The sequence below is a fragment of the Hippichthys cyanospilos genome, chromosome 16 (genome assembly GCF_059441005.1).
Source record: "Hippichthys cyanospilos isolate Australia breed blue-spotted pipefish chromosome 16, RoL_Hcya_1.0, whole genome shotgun sequence".
NCBI classification, from domain to species: domain Eukaryota; kingdom Metazoa; phylum Chordata; class Actinopteri; order Syngnathiformes; family Syngnathidae; genus Hippichthys; species Hippichthys cyanospilos.
Genome location: NC_142384.1, coordinates 1,801,147 through 1,826,664, shown reverse-complemented (window position 1 = coordinate 1,826,664; position 25,518 = coordinate 1,801,147). Strand labels below are relative to the sequence as shown.

The 25,518-nt window shown below is 40.4% G+C and overlaps 1 protein-coding gene and 1 long non-coding RNA gene across 2 annotated transcripts; both read right to left on the bottom strand.

The window, feature by feature from the left end:
- Window positions 1-306: 306 nt before the first annotated feature.
- LOC148410133 (homeobox protein Dlx3b-like) lies at window positions 307-24,367 on the bottom strand. The gene is made up of 3 exons (XM_088437123.1): window positions 23,795-24,367; window positions 8,183-8,367; window positions 307-2,119 (listed from the first exon to the last, which is right to left on the bottom strand). Exons 1-3 carry the CDS (start codon window positions 24,114-24,116, stop codon window positions 1,697-1,699), a joined length of 930 nt encoding a protein of 309 aa, XP_088293249.1. The 5' UTR covers window positions 24,117-24,367; the 3' UTR covers window positions 307-1,696.
- On the bottom strand, window positions 11,744-14,704 carry LOC148410134 (uncharacterized). The gene is made up of 4 exons (XR_015868180.1): window positions 14,429-14,704; window positions 13,842-13,939; window positions 13,647-13,695; window positions 11,744-12,325 (listed from the first exon to the last, which is right to left on the bottom strand). It is a non-coding gene; the product is annotated as an uncharacterized LOC148410134 (long non-coding RNA).
- Window positions 24,368-25,518: the final 1,151 nt, after the last annotated feature.

Here is a 25,518-nt window from a genome sequence, read left to right as displayed (position 1 = left end):
TTTGCATCTCAGAGGATGCTTGTTGTATAAGTACAACTTTATTATAGTTTTACATAGGGCGAGCAAGAATAAACATTTATTGTGGCAGTTGGAAAGCTCCCATTAAGAACAAATGAAGAACTGTTGAAACTGCTCCTACTTTTCAAAATGGATTGCAAAACAATAAGGATATTTTAGTGTGCTGTAATGGCAACTTGACAAACAAATCTAAACAACTCAGTATATGTAGATGATCCTTTTTTTTTTTTTTAAAACGATTCCTTGTCCTGTTCCATTCATAAGAAGGTTTATGGTCAAGTGGCGTTGATAAGGAAACTTTTTGTGTCACTTAAACTTTGTGAAGTGCATGTTTGTCCGCTAATGGCCTGACCTATGAGTAATGGAGTCGCGAACAGAAACCAATACAGTGGCCTAGAGAGGTTGGCGGCACATGTTGCCCTACTCAAAAGTTAATTACAAACCCGATGCATCCTCATACCAAAATGACAAAATAATTGCAGTGTGAATGACACCACCTACAGAAGTCTTAATTGTCAGACAGAGAGCTGAAATACTTTCTGAGGGTTTGGTAAACGTCATGGCTTAGTTTTTACTTAATGACGCTAAGAGAAGGCCACGCCTGGCTTTCTGTTTCTATCATAACACCAAAAAGTTACAAAAAGAGTCAACAAATCAACCAAAATGAGGTTGACAGATGACATGCGTGTCAAGCGTATAACCTTTGTCCTTCCTCCTCATACTTTCTCACACTAGCCTTCGCCTGACGAGTGTCGTGAGCACCCCGGCCACATCTTGGCTTGTACGACAACTATTCAATGACACACCTTCGTCGACAGACAACCGTTAAGAAATGGGTATAATTATGACGCCCTCTAATTTGTTTTATTTCAGTATCACGTAGGGCTACTTTTATTTCAGCATCACCGATGAATGAATTATAGCGATATCCAACCCTTTCCTTTTGTTTGAAATATCACTGCATATTATCTTCAAAACCAGACAAGTTTGATGCACTTTTATTTTCTGTCTACACTGGCCAGGTATGTACTGAAGACACATAAATGTTCCAGAAGTGTAAAGTAGCACGTTGTGTGAGATCATCAGGGGTGCTGCAAGAAATATATCCAACATAATGACTTAATTGGTCTGAATTTTATAATTTATTTACTACAACTAATGTATCTTTGTTTATCTATGTCGGCAGTATGACAGGCAGAACAAGTAAATGCTTTTCAACCAGTTAGAATTATGTACAATTAAGATGTGTAATAACTTTGTGTTCAACTAAACATGCCCAGGTTTTAAACGATGTGTGAGTAAATTGTGATGAGATTATCATTTGTTGATTTATATGCTATAACTTTTGTTTGGTGGTAGGCTGTGAAATTGCTCCAGTACAAAATATGCATCTTTCTGTAAAAGGGAAAAAATTACCATATGACAACTTACAATTCCACATTTTAGGAAGGATTAAAAAAAATATTAATAAAAAAAGAAAATTAAAAACTTCTGTCTTGGAGTATCTGCTGTCTTTGGCCATAAAAGTGAGCTTGGTCAGTTTCAAAGTGTTAAATATGAATTGGCAATAAAATAGAGCTTTTGGTCAGTTTTGAAATCATTTTTCTTTAGAAGCATGCCTTCAGGTACCCCCCACCATGTTAAAGGATCCATTGAACGTCTGCAGTATGTTTGGAACTCAGTAAACAGCTCCAATAGGAGCTGGTGGCGCCGATGTTGAGGGGTGATGGCTATTGGCAGCCACCTGCAAATCTAAATGTGCGTCCTGCTGCTGGTACCAATTTTGTTGCGTGTACTCCTCCATGTTGTAGACAGAGGAGGACTCGCCAGGTGGCTGATAGGATTCCTGCCCCCTGCTGGCACGGTCCAGCGTTGTATTATTCTTTAGGCCGCTGCTACTGTTGGTGTCATTGCTGCTTATGTTGTCGGTACCGCTGTTGTTGTTGTTGTTTTCCCACGCAGTAGGAGATGGAGGAGAGTTGCATGCCATTGAATCACTTGCCTCCGGGCTATGCTCCAGCGCAATGTCCCCCAATGGAATTTCTCCATTCTTATAGAGTTTCTTGAATTTGGAGCGACGGTTTTGGAACCATATTTTGACCTGAAATAAAAGGTATCCTGTGAAGGCCCATCATAAATACAACTACAGGGCATGCCTTTAAAATGATAAGAAAATTGATGTAATGAAACAGGTCGCCAAGATCAGGCTAATCTCAATGTAGGGTTTAGGTTGATACATTAGATACATTTAATTTTCTTTCAATGATAAGCTATCATTCACTGTGTGACAGATAATAATAATAATAATAATAATAATAATATCTGTTAAGAAGTTTCTGATAATACTTAACGATTTCGTGTTTGTATTGTTCTGTTATTACTATTTACGCCTGGACATGTTTCTCCTGTGGTCATGTGATCTTCCTAGCAACCGCCTAGCAACCAATCACAAGTTGTGTTTCATTCTTCCACTACCAATCAGGACTCTGTTTACACTATCATAGTTTGTTTTGCTCTTTCACCGGTCAGTCGGCAGGTATCGTTGTAACGGACAGTCATTTTTTCTGCTTTCAATCATTCTGTGGATTACCTCATTCCTTTCATTATTATTCGTGCGTCCATGAGAATGTAAGTACAGTTTGAATATGTTGTCTGTTCGTGGTTTTGGATACATGTTTACGTTTGCACTGCTTCACTTTGTCCATTAATGTCTAAGTTGTTATTGCATCTAAGTTTGGTATAATTGCTAAAGGCAAATATACCGTAATTTTCATGCTTCACTTTTAGTATTCACGTTAAAGTTTCATCCACAAAATGTGCATATTTGTCGCATGTTTGCCGTGTGTGCCGATGTGATTCTTACTCCGTAAGGGAGTGACGTCACCGCCCACTCAAATCTATTCGGCTCCATTAACCCTTTCCTACCTAACGCACATTTTGGAACGATTGGGTTGAATTCATTCTTCCTATCATTGTACGGTATGTTTGCCTGTGTTGTTTATGTTATTCTAAGCTAATATAGAGTAATGTGAGCATATGATGTAACATATTGTACAATGTTAGTTATGTTAGTTATCAATGTTTAGTGAATGTTCTCTGCTCTCCTTTGCAGAGACCACACAATCACACACAAACACAGAACACACGAACACATACACACACACACACACACACACACCAACCCAGATAAATAAATAGAACATTATATACAAATAAAGAGTGGCATGAGAGTGCGCATCGTCTTTATGTTCTGGCCGGACAACCTGATAAGATAGAGGATCCTCTGAATCAGTCAAATACAGTCCTTTCAAGGAGGTCACAAGTTTGGGCGCTATTCCGACACCTCCATTACAATATCCATCCATTTTCTTTAGCCGCTTCTCCTCATTAGAGTCGCTGGCTTATTGGTGCCTATCCCAGCTGTATTAGTGCTGCAGGCAGGGGATGCCCTGGGCTGGTTGCCTGGCAATCACAGATAATAATAATAATAATAATAATAATATATATCATAAAAAGTTTTCTAAAAGGGTGGTTGTGACAGCTACTTATCGCCTTTGAAAGAAAGAAAGCTGTAGTGTTTGTCTAAAAGCAATAATTATACAATATGCATAAAACGAGAATATGATTGCTTGATTGATTGATTTTAATGTATTTTTGAAAATTAGGTAAAAATATACAAGCTGGCACCCTTCAATTTTTCTGTAGCATCAGAGACAAAGTTATATAGACACCTTCTAAAGTGTTTTTAAAGTAGCTCCATCTACAGCAGTGATCCTCAACCCCCGGTACCGGTCCATGGATCAACTGGTACCGGGCTGCGTGGGCTGCACCCGAAGTAATGTTTTGGAAATGTTTAACAGTTCATACGTTTGTGCTTTATCTTTGTTGTTTTGGCGCCGCCTCTGGCCGCTGTTGATATTACATACATAGTGAGAAGTGAGAAGGAGGATGTGGTTTTTTAGAGCAGCCCCCCCCCCCACAATATAAATCGAAAGCGGTGAACAGTCCGTGGTCCCCCCTCCCCGGTCCACAATATAAATCTAAGGCGGTGAACAGTCCGTGGTGATCAAAAGGTTGGGGACCACTGATCTACAGCACAAATGTCAATTAGTCATTTAACCACCAAGGGGGGGACTGCTCTAAAAACCACATCCTCCTTCTCACTATGTATGTAATATCAACAGCAGCCAGAGGTGGCGCCAAAAAAAACAAAGATCAAGCACAAACGTATGAACTTTTAAATTAAATGTCTACAACATGAAGGAGTACACGCACCAAAATTGGTACCAGCAGCAGGACACACATTTAGGTTTGCAGGTGGCTGCCAATAGCCATCTACAGAGGCGGCGCAAAAAGTTTCAATGGCGCAATCAAGTGGCCGAGACCGTGCTAAATATTGTGCTGACAATGATGCGCTATCGTTAGCTTAGCACAGTAAGTACGGTTCAACAGCTTATAAGTGAAGCAAACGCTGCACATACAAGATGTCCCAAGTTCTCGCTTCCGCCTTTCTACAAGCCATGTGAGTGCTCTTGCTTGGCTCTGTTTTGTATTGAAAGCTCAGCTAGCCGTGTTGGATCACTCCCGGTGACCGCAAAGCGGCCGCCATGATTCATTCCTGCCCCCTGCGTGAGCCGTTGAATGTTCCAGAAGTTGATTGGCTGTCGCGAGGCGAAACAAGTTAAAAAATTTTAAATTTCACGCGAAAGGCGAAATTGCGCTTCTCATGACCGCGCGCGGTCCACTCGCGTCCATCGCGTCATCCGACGCGCATTCGCACGAACTCCATTGACTACAATACAAAACTCTACGCTTTTTTGCCTTGTTCGCATTCGGTGTGCACGTCGCATTAAACTAGATCATCTCCAAAACATTATTTCGGGTGCAGCCCACGAGGCATTTAAACTCCTCCTTTGTTAGATGAAGCAAAAAAGAAAATCGCTCATAATAATCGCTCACAGTATTAGCGGTTATTGAAACCTTGACATCTTAAAACCGTCAACCCGGTTATGGGCTCATGCCTACTGTGTACGAATCATATTACAGTCACACCTCTACTTACGAACACCTCCTTAATTCAGGTTACGAATCACCTCTGCGGAAAAACTGAATGTCTAGTAACGAAAGAAAATTCAGGATATGAAAGGTGTGTTGGGATGTTGTATGAGAAAACTAACTCGTTAGAACCATACTGTAATGTAATACGTCATCACAACCTGCAATTGTCTATCTGTTAAGAGTTTTTGACACATTTTTATCATTAATTAATATGCCAGCTTGTCCACAAATGAGAGACATTTTTTTTTTTTTGCACCGATGTTTACTACTGTCTTCCACTTTTCATCCACACTTTCCACCAACAGTTCACACCGTAGAAATAACAAACGTCAAACTGACATTAGCTACGGCTAACAGTATACATGTTGTATGAGAAAACTAACTCGTTAGAACAATACTGTAATGTAATACGTCATCACAACCTGCAATTGTCTATCTGTTAAGAGTTTTTGACACATTTTTATCATTAATTAATATGCCAGCTTGTCCACAAATGAGACACTTTTTTTTTTGCACCGATGTTTACTACTGTCTTCCACTTTTCATCCACACTTTCCACCAACAGTTCTCACCGTAGAAATAACAAACGTCAAACTGACATTAGCTACGGCTAACATTATACATGTTCACATAAAAACACATATGTAACATATCACTGTGGGCTGTTGCGTGTGACGTTAGCGTCATTAGCATGTTGTTGGCACTTTAGCAGTTGCTGAATGACATCACATAGGAAGCACTTCCCATGACCTAAATTTGAATAAACCTACATACTCAAAATAATAAAAAAAAAAAATAATACTGCTCCTGTGGACTTTTCTAGATCATTGGAAATGTAAAATAAAAAGTATATTAAAGACCTAAAAAGGTCTCTCTCTGCACTCATCACCTATGTAATGCATCACTAATGTGATTTAAATATGTTTTTGTCACAGTTTTTGTTGCATTTTTATGTATTTAATATTATTCATTTAAAGAGTTTAGGAGCAATTTTGGGGGGGCTTGGAATGGATTTGGCTATTTACATGTAAAAAGCACCTTGACTTTGAAAAATTTATGCTACAAAATGACTTGGGGGGGCGGCATGGCTCGGTCGTAGAGTGGTCGTCTCCCAGCCAAAAGGCCGTGGGTTCGATTCCCCTACCATCAAGATCATGTCTAAGTGTCCTTGAGCAAGAACCTGAAGCCCCAGTTGCTCCTGATGCTGCGGCATCAGGAGCAACTGGGTAAGTGCTCAGTAGATAAGTGACTAGTTAGAGTTAAGCGCTTTGAGTACCTTAGGTAGAAAAGCGCTATAAAAGTGAAAGTCCATTTACCATGACTTCCGGAACAACTCAATTTTGTAAGCGGAGGTACAACCAGTGGTGGGCCGTCAGGCCCAGCAAGGCCTTCTCTTGGTGGCCTAAAATAACCTGACATTATCATAACTATAATACACTATAATAATTATAATAACTGTCATATAAGTCAATTTCATTTTGCATTTATTTTTACTAAATATATTTCATATATAAAATTATTCTCCATATTCGGTTCTTTTTGGTTTATATTATACCTACTTGGTTAAGCACCTTGCAGTGCTGTAGTTTCATCTTTTTTAGCCAAATAGAATTCAGCTAACTTGTGTCACCAGGCTGTATGTAATCTCCCATAGCCAGGAGCCAGGGCATTTGCATCAACACGGCTCAGGCCTCTGCGCAAGCGCAGATGGATATATGTGTGCGGTTTCTACTTAATAGACCACTGTAATAGCCAATCGAGTCATAAGATCGCCATCTAGAGGCCTCACATTGAATGTGACATCAGTAGATGGTCACTGCAGGAAGGTGGTGCTATATTGAGCCACGATGTTCAACATTGTAAGTAGTTAAATAAAGATTTTAAAAACACAAAACAAAAAAAGAAAAATGCATGTTGCTCAACCATGAGCTAACCGTTAGCTCATGATTGAGCAACCATTGAGCGTACGTAGAAGCTAAACCCGCAGGCATTTAGCAGAAAATTCAAATCTACTCGTTTTTTTTTTCACCCACAATGGCTGAAGAAGAGCAAAACGAATATTGGACATACACGACTTCTAACATTGGCGTCCATGTCAATAAAAAAGGATGTCATATTGAAAATCAAATGCAGAAACTCTACAAGCAAGTCATTGAAGTCATTCTGAGGAAAGAAAGAAGAATGGATTTTGCATTAAAATAAGTGCTGGACAACTGTTTGGTGAGTCAAGCATTTTATTTATTTATGTTTTCATTTTTAAAATGTTTTGTCATTTTATTTCATTCATAATCAATTATTGGTAAAGACATGGTGTGCTCATATTACACAATATTACACAATCTATTATACAATCTTGTTAAAGTTGCCTGCTTTTGGTGTCACTTTTTTTCTGAGTTTTTCCTGTTGTGGGTTGATTTTGTGGAGTTTTAGTTATTTGGCCTATGAGTTCATGTTGTTTTACACTGGCGTCTGTCTTTAGTGTAATTTGTGTCACCTGTCATGAGCGCATGCCAGCTCTAGTGTCTCCTCCACCTTGCAACGCATTCCGTCCAGCCGTTTTGTGTTTGCGTAAGTTTTATCTTTTAAAGTGCCAGTTTAGTTATTGTCAAAAACATCGCTGTTTTTGCTCCTGTCTCACTGTCATTGCCCCCCCCCCCCCCCCTCCCCGAGTTTGGTTTTGGTTTTTATTTCTGTTGTTACTTTTGATCTGGCATTTTTTTCGTGTTTCGCCCAGCTTCTGTGAGTAATAAATATTTTTGAACTCATCTCATATTCTGCCTCTCTGCATTTTGGATCCAGCTTCCCACAGCCGTCACCAACATGCTGCATCGATATGACACTCGGTGGACTTCATGAAACTTTCTGGACAAATAATTTAAAATTAATGTCAGTTATTTTAAGTTTTGGCAGTATCACGTTTTAATTGCTGATGTGGATTTATTGAAGTTTAAATGCTTTGGAAAATCCGGAAAATAGCCTGTGCAGCCAAGTAAAGCGTACATGTGCGCATGAGGAGTCGAATCACACACGTGAAATACACAGACTAAGTGTGAAATGCACAAACCGCCACTGGATACCACCGTACTATCCTGCACTAAAGCCTCACCTGTGTTTGCGTCAGGCCCAACTGTGCGGCCAGCTCGGCCCTCTCTGGTAGCGCCAGGTACTGGGCTAACTGGAATCTCCTCTGCAGAACCGCCAACTGGTAGCTGGAGTAAATTGTCCGCGGCTTCCGGACTTTCTTGGGCTTCCCGTTTACCATCCGAACATCCATCTCTGGTTCTTCTTTCACTAAAGGGGATTACAGTAGATGAGGTTAAATCTGTTCATTTTTATAGTTTTATAAATTCATTTCCAGCACCAACACATTTCACTAGCAAAGTTGTATCTTAGAACGTTAAATGTTTCTTCTCCACATGCATCACACAATAAAACCGGCTTAAAACTGGTCTCCACAAAGCAGAGCTATAGCACAGAAATAGCCACCATGGCTGCTACAGCCCCTACATTTCAAAGAAATTCCAGCAGCACTCAAAACTTATAATTTTGGTCTGAGTGTCCCCTAGAGTCTGGGCAGGAGCTGGAGATTTATTGGTGCTTTTCATGTCTGGAAGGCTGCTTCTATACATACATTGCCTCTTTGAATCACTTTTTTCTATCTTAAGATAATTTATCTTAAAGGGATAGTGTGTAAGATTTAGACAGTTTTTCATTACTGACAGCTGGAGGTGCTGCAGGTGCTGCATTTACCATTGTTGTAGCTATAACAAACATGGCCTCCTCGTGAGAAGTGCCCCCCCCCCCATATCAATTAATATACTATACCTGTGATTATATTTCAAACATATACACAATGTCTGTGAAATAATGCAATTAATTATTATTAATTAATTAATAAATAATTGTAGAAAAACACATTTTCACAAATTTCAAGGTTATTACGTTTTTAAAATTTATTAAACTGGCTGAGGTGACAATTTAATGTGAAATAAAATAAAAATGTATTGTTTGTTTCTTCAAAATATTGCATTCTAAAAGTTGTCCCTGACTCAAAAGTTTGAGAACCCCTGAACTATACAACATTTGCCTTGTTTTGAGTCATGGCCACAGGCCTTGCGTGATAAGGAGCCAGTGTTGAATGATTCAAACACCAGGGATGACTGACATGCCATTACACCCGATGTGCTGTGTGGCTGTAGGCCAATGTGCCCTGGAGCCATTTCCAGTTAACTGTCAAATGCTATGTCAAAAAACTCACCAGTCTGTCAAGTTTGCATTTCTTCAGTTGTTCACACAGAAATACATTTCCAGATCCAATCAAAATGACAGGACTAGATGAGTTCAAAACATCCATCCATCCATTTTCTAGAGCTGCTTATCCTTACAAGGGTTGCAGGGTTGCTGGTGCCTATCTCAGCTGTCTTTGGGCAGTAGGAGGGGGACACCCTGAACTGGTTGCCAGCCAATCATAGGGCACACAGAGACGAACAACCATTCACACACCCAATCACACCAAAAGACAATTTAGTATGTCCAATTCGGCTGCCATGCATAATTTTGGAGAGTGGGAGGAAGCCGGAGCGCCTGGACAGAACCCACGCAGGCTCAGGGAGAAAATGCAAACTCCACACAGTAAAGCCGGAGCCAGGTGAATTTGAACTTGGGTCCCTTGAATTGTGAGGTGGACGTGCTAGTCACTGCGCCACGTTCATTCGTGATTCTCACATCCATCCATTTTCTACAGCCGCTTATCCCCACGGGGGTCGCAGGCTTGCTGGCGCCTCTCTCAGCTGGCTTTGGTCAGTAGGCGGGGGACACCCTGAACTGGTTGCCAGCCAATCGCAGGGCACACAGAGACGAACGACCAATCACGCACCTAATAACACCTATGGACAATTTAGTGTGTCCAATTCACCTGCCATGCATGTTTTTGGGGAGTGGGAGGAAGAACTCGCGTGGGCTCGGCGAGAACATGCAAACTCCACACAGGAAGGCCGGAGCCAGGTGGATTTGAACCGGGACCTTTGAACTGTGAGGCGGACGTGCTATTCACTGCGTCACCGAACCGCCTTGATTCTCACATGATGAAAAAAAAAAGCTAACCGATACGACATCTATAATAATAATAATCATCAATCCATTTTCTTTAGCATGTGCCCTTATCAAGAGCTACAACTCCAGCCGATGGAATATCAAGGTCATCAATTGAGGAACAGCAGTCCAGGGTCTGCCCTTTCTCTGGCTTTAACTCAGCTGCAGAAATTCCCCAGCACACAACAAGACCATTGTAAGTCAAAGCAATTTAGAAAATGGATGGATGCATGGATCCATGGAGGATCTGACAGCATGGAACCATGTGAAAAGAGCTCAGGAAACAGCCGTTCTTGCTTTAGCTTTTACTTCACCACAAATTATTTTCTTTTGTGCCCACAGACTGCATCCTGAGCCACATTCCTCCAATTTTGGTTTAAAATTAATCTTCAGTGATACTTTGTCATGGAAGCTATGATGCTGCTTAAATGTTTCCACTATTCCCCTCCAGCCGTGTGACATCAAAGAAGCTGCTTCACTGACAATAAATGGCACCCCTATTTGTAAGTTCAACTTGCAGTGGTATTACATGGAATGAAACCCTAACTAGTGGACTTTTAGTGTATGTCTTACAGTATTTTTCCCCTTTTCGAGCGACCGACCATCACTTTTTTTTTTCAGCGGTAAGGAATTGAGTCATTCAACATTAAAATTTTGGCCTGTGGCTTACAGCTGCTGATGATCATGTGATGAACAGGTAATGACTCTTAAATGGTAATTTATTAATGGTGCGTGAAGCAGATGAGAGGGTATTGATATGGTAGAGAGAGAGAACGAGAGAGAGAGAGAAATATTGCTGTCAAGGTGTTCTCACGATTATAATTTCTACAAATTGTGACCGCAATGTTTGTACTTCTTTATTAGTTTTTGCTCTTTGACTGAAAGCAATTAAAAAATTGACAGCAATTTCAGTGTACCTTATCTCATAGCGGTTGTATGTATTAGGTGCCTTTGCAAGAATTGTGGTGATGCTCATTAATGAAACAGTGAAACAAAAAAAGTGCTGAAATCTTTATGAAATAGAGTAAAACTTCAGGATGAGATACTACTTTGTTGCATCTTAGTAGAGTACTCCATGTTGGCTCGAAAAATGTTACTATGATTTCAGAGTAAATGATTGGATACATTTTGCATTACTTTCACAGAAATGATTACAGCAATATCCTGTGAAAGCATTTACAACACATCTACATCTACACACTGTAAAATCACGGCTGCGGATAACAATTTGTTGTCAAAGCACAACTATAATGTGACTTCACAGCAAACGATACTGTGATTTTACTGTACATTATAGGGGATTGACAACCTTTTGCACTACTTTTACATTGTGCTTACAGCAGCTTACCGTGATATTAAAATCTATACTGTGAAAGCCATGCTAATATTTTCCAGTAATTTATTGCGAAAGTAATGCAATTGAAGATTCCCTAAGTGTTAATTTACATGTATTCGACATAATACCCTTAACAACACACAACACAATGGTATATAAATCCAAATTACATTTTTATTTAAGAATAAGTATTATTCAACATAAATGCCAAACAGTCTAACTTCTTTGTCAACTCTTCCAAAGCCATCTTTAATTGCAGAGAAATTGCATGACCTTGCCCTTCAACTGTTTCAAAATAAAAATAAAAACATGGGAATCAGGCTTTCATGGTATGCTAAGAGGACAGGAGAACGCAATGAAGGGATATGAAGGGTTTAGCTCTGTCTCATTTAACATTTAACAATACACATGCATCAGAATTGAACAACCAGTGCAAACCTTTTTTAACCCTCTCCAGGCAGGCATTGCAAATATGCAACAATAATATGAGAGTCTCCTAGGTATTCCACATTAATATTGATTGAGGCATTATTTTTTAGAAGTTTGAAGAAAAAAAAACTTAATTTGATCCTGAAAGGGTTTTAAAAGTAATAAACTTCAAATATTTAATAATGCACAAGCAATAGCATTTAACAAGTTGTAGAAACTTTTTTTTATAAGTACTAAATCAAAACTAATCTAGAGAATGAACTCCATGTCGCTGCAATAAACTATGGCACCCACTCAAAGTTCATTTTTCTTAGCAAAATGCTGACACGAGATTTGATTCATGGACACTTCTTTGCCTTTGAACCTTTCTTGAGGTTGATGCCCATGAAGCACCTGTTGATAAAACAAAGATAGTTTCAGTTTTCAATAAACTTGCATTTTGCAGGCAGCATTTATAATGGTCTTCAAGGTTTTTGACTCAAAAATTCATTAAGTTGGAAGCCTAATGTGATTTCCACAATCAAGCGTGATCCTTACTTCTGAATGAACTCCAGTTGACAATCCAGTGGCATGGTTCAGTGATCCCTCGTTTAATACAGGGTTAAGCTCCAAAAATAACGCACAAACACGCGCAAAGTGAAATCCGTGAAGTAGTCAGCTTTATTTTTTTTGGATTATTTTACAATGCAGTTTGTTTAAAACAATAATTTTAATATAGAGAATTCAAGGTTGGAAACATTGTCACTCGCGTATTTCACAATCCCAGCTGTGCCTCTTTGTCCTGACTCCGCTCTGCTTTAGTGCCTGTTTCTACTGAAAGTACAGGAGTCTTTCTCCAAGAGAAGAACATTGTTATGGGACGTTGTTGGCGCTTTTTCTTTTTCTGAGCAAGAAGATTTTTATAAACGGATATGCCCGGACATTGAATTAAAGTGAAGCATTTTATATCATAACAATACACTTGAAATTTAAATTTATTACAAAAGAAATCTAGGTAAAAGTCAGATTTCCAAAGCTGTACATTTCTCCGTTGTTGTCTGTGTGCCTACATAGAGTGTGCGTTTGCTCTCGATACGCCTACGAGTCACGGGATCGGCTCCCAGAGACCAAGCTGTCAATCAATGTGCTTACTAACACGTTCGTAACGTGTGCGTGTGTGCTGAGCTGAGCGCACACGGGCGGTTACAGGAGAGACACAGGAGAGACGAAAGCAAGCTTTTGGATCCTCTTGCCTTTTGTAATAAACTGACAAGTGAAAAACCAATACAGTACAGTGTCAATATTTTATTTCTAGACGACAGTAAAAGTCCTGAGCCAATCAGAATTCACAGCACAATGCACTGTAAAAAAATATTCACACAGTAGAAAATCTGTGAAGCAGCAAAGCCGTGAAAGATGAAACGTGATATAGGGAGGGATCACTGTATTTCAGATTCAAGTAGCAGCAGAATGAAGCTACCCCATGTAGAAACAAAGGGTGTGACCCATTATGATAGTTTTATCAACGGCTGCAATCCATCCACAGGGCTTCATAATATCACCTGTAAAACTAGATAGTATGGTACATGTGCAATGATCATGTTGATGTTTGTTTCAGATATAAAGTAATATATATGTTATATATAGTTTTATTTTTTCATGAATCATGCTTTTGCCCCCTTGTCCCGGTTCCAAAATACTGACTTAAATTGGTACAAGTTCAAAGTGGCATTACCTTGAATGATAAAGCTGGGGAGTTCTGCTGTGCTGACATTCACAAATGACTGTAACATAGTAACACACAATGGCATAAATTTAACATTAAAAGATAAATATTAGTGAATGTTCGTGTTGTTATATCAGGTATAAAGGCAATCAATATTTCATGTCAAAACATTGCATTATAAAAAATTGAATAAAAAAATGTTACCTCGACTTTATGCATCAGACTTTTGGCAGTAGTAGTTTATTAGGGACATCAAGATTAGCACGATGCAGACAGCCATCCCTACTCATGCTGCATTCAGACTACCCAGATGGCAAAACATGTGGCACGTTTGAATTAAATTTGATGTAGTTCACGCAACATGACTCGAAAGTTCTCAGCAGTGCTCTTTCTCCATCCTCTGTAAACTGCATAAGCTTCCCCCTCCACTACGTGAAATAAACGAACAAACTAAATGTCTATGGAAATTTTCTTTTTGTATTACAATTGTGACAGAGCAATGAAAGATTTTGAGCAAGCAAAATGTTTTTCTGTGCTCAAAATCCGTCGTTCCTCGCTCCAAATCTATCAGGTACGGTATTTATTGAGCGACTACTACACAAAGAAACAGCACCCCCAGCTAGGAAAATTAGCCACTGGATGGCTGATGCTGCTAGAAAACGTTCAAGTTTTGAGCACTTGCTAAATAATGTGAATTGTGTCATGATTATAATAATGCTTTTTTTTTAATGTAAATACTATCAAATAAAATAACACAAGTGTACCGCAAATAGTTAATGTGTCAAACTCACCTTCACCAGTCAATCCAGAAGAGAAACAAAGTTGAGTTTGTCGGAGTGGAAATCCAAGTAACTTCGCTGCCGTCTCCCATTTTTTTCTAAAATATCTTGTGCGCCCTTCCCGTTGAGTGCCAGTCACACATCCTTCAGCTACTAATGAAACGGTGTAATACTGCAGAATCCTTGGAATTTTTTACTGTGTTTCTGCAATATTACAGTATTTATTGTGACTTGACAGGGTTTTTTTGATAAATGGATTTTACTGTAGAATTAACAGGTAAATACTGTAAAATCCAAGGCTGCTGTAATTTACACAGATATTCATTTTAATATTATAGGGGAATCTGAATACAATAAAAAACAATGTATAGTGTATACACTGTTAAAAATGACCAGCATTAAAAATAATTAATTGATATTAATACTATTAATACTTGGGCTGAGCTATAATACAATATGAATATGTGTCGCAACAGGACATGTGATAGTAGAATAGAAAGTATCAGATTAAATATTTGAAACAAACACTAACTGTAATAATTATATGCGCATAACAGAAAAGGTGGAGCACAAAGGTGTATCTTGAGTGCATTCCTTCAAAATTTGTTTCACTACAAGATACAAGATATGAATGGTAGTTATCTTCTTGATAGTTATCTTTAAACAGATTCATCGATCTGTAATCAAAATAAAGTAAAGTGAAATAAAGTAAAAAGTTTCTCTTATTTTAAATATATGTTAAAATATCAATTTCTAATAGACCGCCAAAAAACGTATATCAAGATTTGTGAAGCCCTATTAAACCCATCAATATTGAGAGCGGCATGGCTCGGTGGTAGAGTGGTCGTCTCCCAACTGAGAGGCTGTGGGTTCGATCCCCCGACTATCAAGAGTCAAGACCATGTCAAAGTGACCTTGAGCAAGACTCTGAACCTCCAATTGCTCCTGATGCTGCATCATCAGTAGGTAAATGACTAGTTAGTGTAAAGCGCTTTGAGCACCCAAGGTAGAAAAGCGCTATATAAGTGAAAGTCCATTTACCATTCAAAAAGGAATTTATTAAATCCTTGTTTTGAGCAATTCATTTGACGTTTTCATAGTTGTGTAGACTTCTATTATAGGTTAAGTATTTCATTAATCCATTTTTTACAGCTGCTTATCCCCACAAGGGTCGCAGGTGGGGGTGTGCCAAAAAAATATTTTAATCGGAATTGCAATTCTCATTGACTACAATTTAAATAAATATAAAAGATCATTAAATCGATATTTAAATAAAACAGAAATTCATACGCTTTCTGACAGTTTCCGTCCTAAGCGCTGTGTCATGGCGTCACCACGCAGCCCCGTCCGAGATTGTCAAGCTTGCTCTGTTTGAATGCAGTCTTGTCTCTTTCTCATGGTCGTGAGTTTAAATGTTTCTCTTTTGACAACAGTCAGGACCCTTCCTCCCACTCAAAAGCGGAGGGAGGCTACCCTCTTGTCTACTGGGGTAAACCCCAATGTACAGGTGCTGAGCTAAGGGGCAATAAGAATGCCCACACCTGCTCTGCGCCTCTCACCGCGGGCAACTCCAGAGTGCAACCCCTCTCAAGAGGACTGGTACCAGAGCCAAAGCTGTATGTGGAGGTCGACTATATCTAGACCAAGTCAAGACCTAGTCAAGACCATGTCAAAGTGACCTTGAGCAAGACTCTGAACCTCCAATTGCTCCTGATGCTGCATCATCAGTAGGTAAATGACTAGTTAGTGTAAAGCGCTTTGAGCACCCAAGGTAGAAAAGCGCTATATAAGTGAAAGTCCATTTACCATTCAAAAAGGAATTTATTAAATCCTTGTTTTGAGCAATTCATTTGACGTTTTCATAGTTGTGTAGACTTCTATTATAGGTTAAGTATTTCATTAATCCATTTTTTACAGCTGCTTATCCCCACAAGGGTCGCAGGTGGGGGTGTGCCAAAAAAATATTTTAATCGGAATTGCAATTCTCATTGACTACAATTTAAATAAATATAAAAGATCATTAAATCGATATTTAAATAAAACAGAAATTCATACGCTTTCTGACAGTTTCCGTCCTAAGCGCTGTGTCATGGCGTCACCACGCAGCCCCGTCCGAGATTGTCAAGCTTGCTCTGTTTGAATGCAGTCTTGTCTCTTTCTCATGGTCGTGAGTTTAAATGTTTCTCTTTTGACAACAGTCAGGACCCTTCCTCCCACTCAAAAGCGGAGGGAGGCTACCCTCTTGTCTACTGGGGTAAACCCCAATGTACAGGTGCTGAGCTAAGGGGCAATAAGAATGCCCACACCTGCTCTGCGCCTCTCACCGCGGGCAACTCCAGAGTGCAACCCCTCTCAAGAGGACTGGTACCAGAGCCAAAGCTGTATGTGGAGGTCGACTATATCTAGACGTAACTTCTCTGCCTCGCACACCATCTCAAGCTCCTTCCCCGCCAGAGAGGTGACATTCCATGTGTGTGCGTAACATTCCATACAAGATTCTGTAGCCGGGGATCGTGCGCCAAGATGCCCCCGCCTTTGGCCACCGCCCAGCTCACTTAGCCCCCGACCCCTATGGTCCCTCTCCCAGGTGGTGAGCCCATGTTCTAACTAAATCTATTTAAGAGCTACTTTCTTCCTTCTATCCCATTTTTGATCCAGGAAAAGTTTTTTTTTTTTTTTTTTTTTTTAATATGTTGCTTTGATGCCTAATGTCGCGTTCAGATGGAGCGCGAAGAGCGTACGGTATTGTATTGTAGTCAATGGAGTTCGCACGATGGGCGCGGTGGAAGCGATGGAGCAACGCGCGGCGCGTAATTACGCGTGACGCGAGAAGATAAAAAAAAGAACTTTTGTTGCATGTCGCGTTGTGTCAGCCAATCAGCGTAATTACGTGTGACGCGAGAAGGTACAAAAAACTGAACTTTTCTCGCGTGTTGGGTCGCGTCAGCCAATCAGCCAAGGTGCTGTTGGAGAAAATATTGGCTCTGCCATATCCCGGAAAAGTGAACGTTCTCAGCAATGTTCTCCTTTCCGGATCCACTGTAAAGTGCACAGCAAGCTCTCTGCCCTCCCCTCGCATGATACTGTTGCGTGAAAAGTGAACTTCATCTTGACCTCGCGACAAAACGTTTCGCTTCCATCTGAGCGCAACATTATGCCGTGTTCAGATGGAGCGCAACAACGCGTGTCGTTTACGTGCTACGTGAGGAATTTTGTCGCGGGATCAAGATGATCACTTTTGTGAAGTCACTTTTTGGCGGGCGAGTTGAAGGGAGGGGAGTGGAATGTGGTTGCTGTGCACTTTACAGTGGATCCGGAAAGTAGAGCATTGCTGAGAACTTTCTCTTTTCCAGTAAAGGAATATAAGAGTTTGAGCTTAAAGTAGTTCATTAGATGTTGCTACATTCTGTGTATGAGAGTGTGAGACTGTAAAGTAAACAAAACAATATGGGGTGCAAGGGAGTGTAAGAATGGAATGTTTCAGAGCAAACGGTGCTAGTCGCGGGGACGAGATGACCTTGGCACCTGGTGAAAAACAACTTTGAGGAAAACTACAACCAGGAGGAGTAAGCAAGCGATTCTGCAAGGGAAGAAAGACCAATGAAAGCAAGCTAAAGTTAACTGCAGTATACACATAGCCAATAAAATAATGCCAGGATGCCTTTGTTGATGTGCCATTTGCATATTGTGTAGTATAACTCATTGCTGGGCAACTCGGATGAGAGTACGTCTGCTGGTGGCAACAGCGGCGTACAGGGCTGTATTGAGAGGGACCCGAGACCCAGGTGCTTGTATTAGATCTGTGTGTTAGGAATAAATCCACTCATGTGTGAAAATACCAGCTTCCTGATACCTTTCTATTGCAGAACGAGCACGCAAATTGTTGGATGAGTGACAGTTGGGTAAGGTCACAAATTGGAGTCAGATTACTAATTTGAGTTGATGTTGATTTAGAAATAAAATTCCAACACCGGGATGTGGTATTCTTCTATTTTACCCTGCACATCCCTTGCTTTGCGGCAATACTCGTCTGCCAAAAAATAGAAAATAAAAGTTTCAATGTTGCAATCAAGTGGCAGATACTGTGCTAAATACTGGGATCTTAGCACAGTAACTACGGTTCAAAAGCTGTTAAAAAAGGAAGCAAACGCTGCACATACCAGTTGTCCCAAGTTATCCCTTATGCCATTCTACAAGCCAGGTGAGAGCTCCTGCTTGGCTCCGTTTTTGTATTGAAAGCTCAGCTGGCCGTGTTGGGTAGCTCCGCAAACCAGCCCTCATGATTCATTCCTGCCCCTCGTGTGAGCCGTTGAACGTTCCCGAAGCTGATTAGCTGACATGACGCGACTAAAGTTAAAATTTTTTAGCTTCACGCGTAATTACGCGCCGCGCCTGTCACGCAACGCCACGCAACGCTCTATCGCTTCGCCCGACACGTCATCGCGCCCTGTCGTACGAACTCAGCTTGGGCAAATGTAACTCATGGGTCTTCCAACGCTAGTTTTTACTGCCCAGCCGTACCCCCTGGCTTTTATTGAGCAAAAGCATAGCAGATTACAAGACACAACAAGAGAGCCAGCCGGGCGCCACCGGCAGCTGGGCCAAGGTCCCGGCTCACACTTTCGTGCGTCAACAGCTCTATCTAAGGACAGGGTCAAGATGAACTAGGATTGCATAAATGGTTAACAATGTACTAAGCACATAATGATAACAACCTAATATATGATTCCCTTCACAGACACCAATATACAATAGGGGTGGACCAATTATCGGATGTACTGCAGTACCTTCCAAACTCAGCAGTAGGCATGTTGCTATGATCCTTTGATGCTTTGAACCTGTTGGCTTTGTCTTTGCTGTTTTGGACTTGTATCAGTTTTGTGATGGCATGCAAAGAGTAAAGATCTCCACTAGCACAGCAACGTGTGGTTTCTTCGCCTCGCCACATATATATATATATATATATATATATATATATATATATATATATATATATATATATATATATATATATATATATATATATATATATAATCAGGTGATGAGTGTAATCAATATCTGTCCCTCAATGTACAATTTACATCATTGGATTTCCTTAATTTTAACATCCACCCATCTATTTTCTATCACCGCTTAGCCTCACAAGGGTCCCAGGCTGGCTGGCGCCTATCCCAGTTGGCCTCGGGCAGTAGGCGGAGGACACCCTCAACTGGTTGCCAGCCAATTGCAGGGCAAACTGAAATGAGCAACCATTCACGCGCCTAAGGTCAATTTAGTGTTTTCAATACAGCTGCCAGTTAGGACTGAGTTTGGAAGGTACTGCAGTACATCCGATAATTGGTCCACCCCTATTGTATTTCAGCAAATTTTAACTTTATATACAGAAACAAAACGTTTCCGTTGCAGCACACATTATTTGTATGCTTTTGACATAGAACATCTCCTTGGAAGCAGTTTCAGAGTTTGCACAAGTCTACAATATATACAACCAGGAAAGTCACTAGTTATGGGGAAAATAGGGGCCAGAAGGGTTGGAAAAAACATAGTAGCTACTTTGGATTATATGTTGGTCACAGACGATGTCCGATTGCCAGGCAATTGTGCGATTGTTTGATATTGCCATTCTCTTTGAGATTCTGCCTGACACTCCCACCAAAACAAGCACTGTACCCCACAATCCATCAGCCATATCGGCAGAATCTGGACACATCACTAAACGTTGATTTTCCTCCACATATCCAAGTTCCAGAGCAAGTGCTGCCAAACAAACGTGGGAGTTGGTGAAGGGCAGTCACTGCAGGCCTTCTGGCAGCCTTTTGAGATGTATTAAGCATGAATGCATGCCATAACAGAGTTTGGGTTAAAACATATAATAAAATATTAATAAAAAGAAATAAATACAATGTATATGTATGTCTGGAGGCTAACTGTGGTGTAAAAAATGAAAACATGAATAAATATTTTATGTATCTGTCACGTTCTGTCTGGGTTTTTCGGTATTTTGAATTTAACTTAGGTAGTTTTTGGTTCATTTCGTCTGTCAAATTCGTGTTGGTTTCCCTGCGCCTGCCTTTTTCTCAGTCTCGTTAGTTTTATCTCGTCCACTTATCCGCGTGTCCCTGCTCCTCACGTGTTAGCCAATCCAGTTCCCCTGCCTCATGTCCTCATCCAGCTGTAGTGTGTTTTCTGTAATTAGTTTTCATGTATTTAAGCCACCGTCCCTCTGTAGCCTTCGTTGGCTTATTGCACTTCTTACCCCGCAGATATCTTCGATTCGTGTTCCCTGTGCGTTTCCCTTACTACTCGCCCTCCATACTTCCCTGCCTTGTTTTATTATTAAAAGAGCATTTTGTTTGAGCACACCCTCTCCGTCCTCCTGCGTTTTTTGGGTCCCTTTCCCTCCACCGTCGCACGCAATGCCCGGACGTGACAGTATCAACGTTTTTGCTCAGGAAAATCAAAAATAATGTATGAAAGAATGTATTATTGTAAGTTTATTATTATAATAATTAGAATTCTTTTTTAGAAGCCACACAACATTGCCATCTATAAACACAAACGTTTGTTTAAGTATACTAAATAAGCAGAACAAGCCAAAAGATCTGTGACATCAATTGAATTGGTTACAAAAAAAAACTACAAAAACGAAGACAGTTGATTCTGACTTACTTATTGAATACATTGTTAAAAGTAAGTACTGTATTACAAAAGTTTACACAAATAAGGTGTCAAAATTCATACACTATGTATTGGAAACTTAACATACGTGTTTCGACACGCATGTTGTGTCCCTTCGTATTGCAATATATCGCTGTATCAATATAATCACCCAGCTCTAATCAGCGCAATGTTTTAGACCGCAATCCTGCATGCTTTCGATGCTTATTTCTTACACACACCTGAGTCAAAAGATTAGAGTAATTTTCAAACTTCTGCAGAGCTTTCTGATAAGCTAATACAGTGGGACCCCGTGTTACGAACTTAATCCGTTCAGCGGCTATGCTCGTAACTCGAATTGCTCGTATGACGGGCAATCCAAACTTATGTTAACTAGTGAATCCGTGCAACGTGTGCAAAAACCTTAGGTAAAAACATCACGACTTTATACACATATTAAAAATTAGTAACATAATCTACTGTACAGTTAAATTAAATAACATAAATATACAAAGGAAAAATGACATTTACCTTCGGGGCGACATGACTTGAGCTGGGTGGAGGCGGAGGGGAGCACAGACAAATCCGCAGAATTTATTTATTTATTTTCTTAAACTAGAACTTTTCTCAAACAAGAACACATCACCGGCGATTTCCTTCTCTTTAATCCATAATAGAAGAAGCCTCTCCATTTTGTTGTTGACTGAGGTCCGTCCCCTGGCAAGGAAAGTCTTGCCCTTAGAAGATTGCCGAGCAGTTACGGCCATACTCACGAGCAAGGTTAACTATGCGTGCGCCTCTTTCGTATTTTTTTATTATCTCCTGTTTCGTTTCTGTTGTCATCATCCTCTTACTTCTTCCTTTACCGCCACTAGCAATTTTAGAAGCCATGTCTAACAGATTAAGTTTGCAAAGTCTTCACAACACACCAACCAGCTGTACCACCAAGCAAGATGAAGGTGTTCGGCCAATAGCATATCGGCATTTCTGTGATTGACGTGACGCCGGCCAATAGCATATCCGCAAATTCGTGACTGAGACCGGGACTGTGACCTTAATCGACCAATAGCATATCGGCATCTCCGTGACTGAGACCGTGACTGTGACTTTATAAGACCAAGAGCATATCAGTGTTATCTGTCATATGCAAGAACAGTTATTTCTGTTGATGCAGCAAAGCGAAAAAAATAGTGCGGACACACTGACCGGCATGTTGGATTGTTCGTAAGACTAAAAGTTTGTGCATAAGAGCGGGACAAAAAAACGCTGTGGTCCACGTTCGTAAGATGAAAAATTCGTAAAACAGGGAGTTCGTAAACCAGGGTCGCACTGTAATTTGAATCAGGTGTGGTTGAGAGAGAAGCATCGAAAACATGCAGGTTAGAAGCCCTCGAGGACTGGAGTTGGAGACCTATGTTGTAGACTTTTTTTTTTCTTCAGGTTAAAATGTCAAATATATTGCTGCTCCTGTGTTAATGTTGCAGATCTATATAAATTTGTTGTTTGTGATTGCATATCAAATTAATTTGTTTCGTTTTTCTTTTGTTAGTGTTAAAAAGGACACAATTTTAGGATTTTAGGTAACTGTGCTGTGTGCGTGTGTGCGTATGCGTGTGTGTGTTGGGGGGGCTTTGCAAAAAAAAAAAAAAAAATTGGGAAGCACTGCAGGAGGAGAACCCGAAGGCCAGGGGTGTCAAACTCCTTTTTATTACAGGCCACTTTATAGTTATCGTTTCTGTCAGAGGACTGTAAAGTCAAATGCATTTTAGGATTGCTCGTCACACTACAAACTAGTTTTCAGAGGCCAGTAAAAACTGTTCAAAAAAAAGACCGGGAATGCCGGAAAAATGCTCGTGCCCCCCCCCCCCCCCCCCCCCCCCCCCCAAAAAAAAAAAAAAAAAAAAAAAACTTGGTATGTTAACCAGAAACTTGAAGTCAAATCATCAGAAAATGATATGCTTTAATGGTTTGAGTTTGATGCCTGTGCAGGCTTTCCATCTTCACTACACATGACGTTCATTATTTTACACAAATACCACCTCTACAGTACTTTACTGTTTGTGTTTCATAATATAGAGCATAGGTGTCGAACTCCAGTCCTCGAGGGCCGGCATCCAGCATGTTTTTCGATTTCTTTCCCAAACACACCTGATTCAAATGATTAGCTCATTAGCAAGCTCTGCAGGAGCTTCAAAATGACCCCAAACATTTGAATCAGGTGTTTTTGATGGGAAAGGTTTGAAAACATGTACGATACCGGCCCTCGAGGACTGGAGTTCGACAACTGTGATATAAAGTTTTTTTTTGTTCTTTTTGAAACACACTGGTCCTTTTTGTATTGCTTCTATTTAGAGTAGTCTTCTCTGTATATACCTGGCTTTCTCTGCTGGCCTTTTAAATATATCTTTACTAATATATATATATATATATATATATATATATATATATATATATATATATATATATATATATATATATATATATATATATATATATATATATATATACAGACAGACAGACAGACAGACGGATAGATAGATAGATAGATAGATAGATAGATAGATAGATAGATAGATAGATAGATAGATAGATAGATAGATAGATAGATAGATAGATAGATAGATAGATAGATAGATAGATAGATAGATAGATAGATAGATAGATAGATAAACACACATTCGCAGCGAGAAATCTTTTCTTGTGGGAGTTGCGCTCTCTCACCTGTCTCCGGCAGCGCCGACTGCGTCTCTCTGCACAAGCTCCTGGTTTCTCTGTAGTGCGGCGAGTACGTGTATTCGGTTTTCCCACATGGAAAGGCGACTCCGGGGACAATTCCGTTCAGGTTGTACTGGGAGTAAGCGTAGGGGCTCATGTGCTGAGTCGAGTAAGACTGCTGCGTCGCCGCGTAAAAGTCCTGCGAGCCATGGAGGGGGCCGTGGCCGCCGTAGAAGCCCATGTCCGCGGGGGACGTCTCCGCCAGGCTTGGGGATGAGCGGAGGGTCGCTTTCTTCTCCTCGAACGCTGGCGATGGCTGCCCATTCATTGTTGACGATGTTGACGTTCGGCGACGCTCGAAGACAAAGAGAGGAGAGTGTGGAGCTAGCGTTCCCAAGTTGTCAAGTGGCGGCGCCCAGTCCACAAGTGGAGGTCCTAATTACAGGGCGCGCCGAGCAGAGCCAAAGCGGGCAACAGGGAAGGAGCGCATGTCTCCCTCTCATTGGTTCCCCCCTCGCACTCGTACTCGCAGCCACTGCACCGGGGCCAAGACCGCACTGCATGTCGCCTGTCTGACTCCTTTCTTCTTCCCGCAGAAACCTCCGGTCAACCGCTCCCTAAAGACACCGAGGCGCGCTAGCAATCACCCAGCCGAAAAAAAAGCTCCCCAGCCACGCTTTTATCCTCACCTGCATTTGCGAGTAAGTTCACGCCTAAGTGGGCTGAGGTAGATCAAGTACTCACACAGTGGATGGATAGAAGTACAAGGCACACTTTAAACATTCTTTTACAAAAACCACAAACACACACAGTACTGCAGTGAATCTGATAGTAAATAAATAGGGAAAACGTGGAATTGAGAATTTTGTTTACCTTGTACAAGGCTTTTGCTGACCTTTGATAAATTGTTTGAAAACAATAACCTTATGCATGATTGACTGTGTCCAGTAGCACTTCTTTTAATTTCCATATCATTATTTTTGTTGCTGGACCCTACTTTGGAAATGCGTGTTGTGGCTGGATGGTGACATCGCAGACTTAAGTAAAGTTGGCAAGATATTGGCAGATTCGGACTTTCGCGATCAATACCTCTCAGATAAAACGTCGTCGAAACACCAAAGTCGCCTTTATGCCTCCTTCGTAACACAGACTACCAGCTACAATGTCAAAAAAAGACATTTGTAAAATATTTAAACCGTTTCTTTCGGTGAAAAGACGCAATTGAGCTCTATGAGCAGCAGAGGCTGGGCGAGCGCGCAAGGGACAGTCTGCAAATTACTAGATGAGGAGGGGGAAAAAAACAATAACGCCACAATTTGTGATTATGAATTCAACGAACAAATCAAAGACATTAACATAATCATATTGGGACAGTGCTTTTGAATAAAAAAAGCGTTTGTTTAATTTTGGATAATTTGTGTACTTAAAAATCATTAATAAACTGTATATTCATCTATAGCTCCAATATTGTTTAATATAAGGAGTCCAAAATCACTGGGCATTCATGACATTTTCATGATCGCACTACAACACTCGTTTTTTAAATGAATTCTTTTGATAAATTTTGGGGCTTTATTTTAAATGCTTGTTAATCATTTATACCCTCAAAAAGAATCAGTGGCTCCCCTTTTTGAGTTGGGGTAAACCCTCCTAAATCACTACAACCATCAATGAAGTACTCCCAATTATGCAACAACTGCTGGTTTTCTAATAAATTCCTTTGCCTAATT

Coding starts and splice junctions, on each gene's coding strand:
- LOC148410133 (XM_088437123.1), bottom strand. CDS start 24,116: ATGAATGGGCAGCCATCGCCAGCGTTCGAGGAGAAGAAAGCGACCCTC. Junction 8,368..23,794: donor GTCGGCGCTGCCGGAGACAG/GTGAGAGAGCGC, acceptor AATCCCCTTTAG/TGAAAGAAGAACCAGAGATG. Junction 2,120..8,182: donor TGGGCCTGACGCAAACACAG/GTGAGGCTTTAG, acceptor CTTTTATTTCAG/GTCAAAATATGGTTCCAAAA.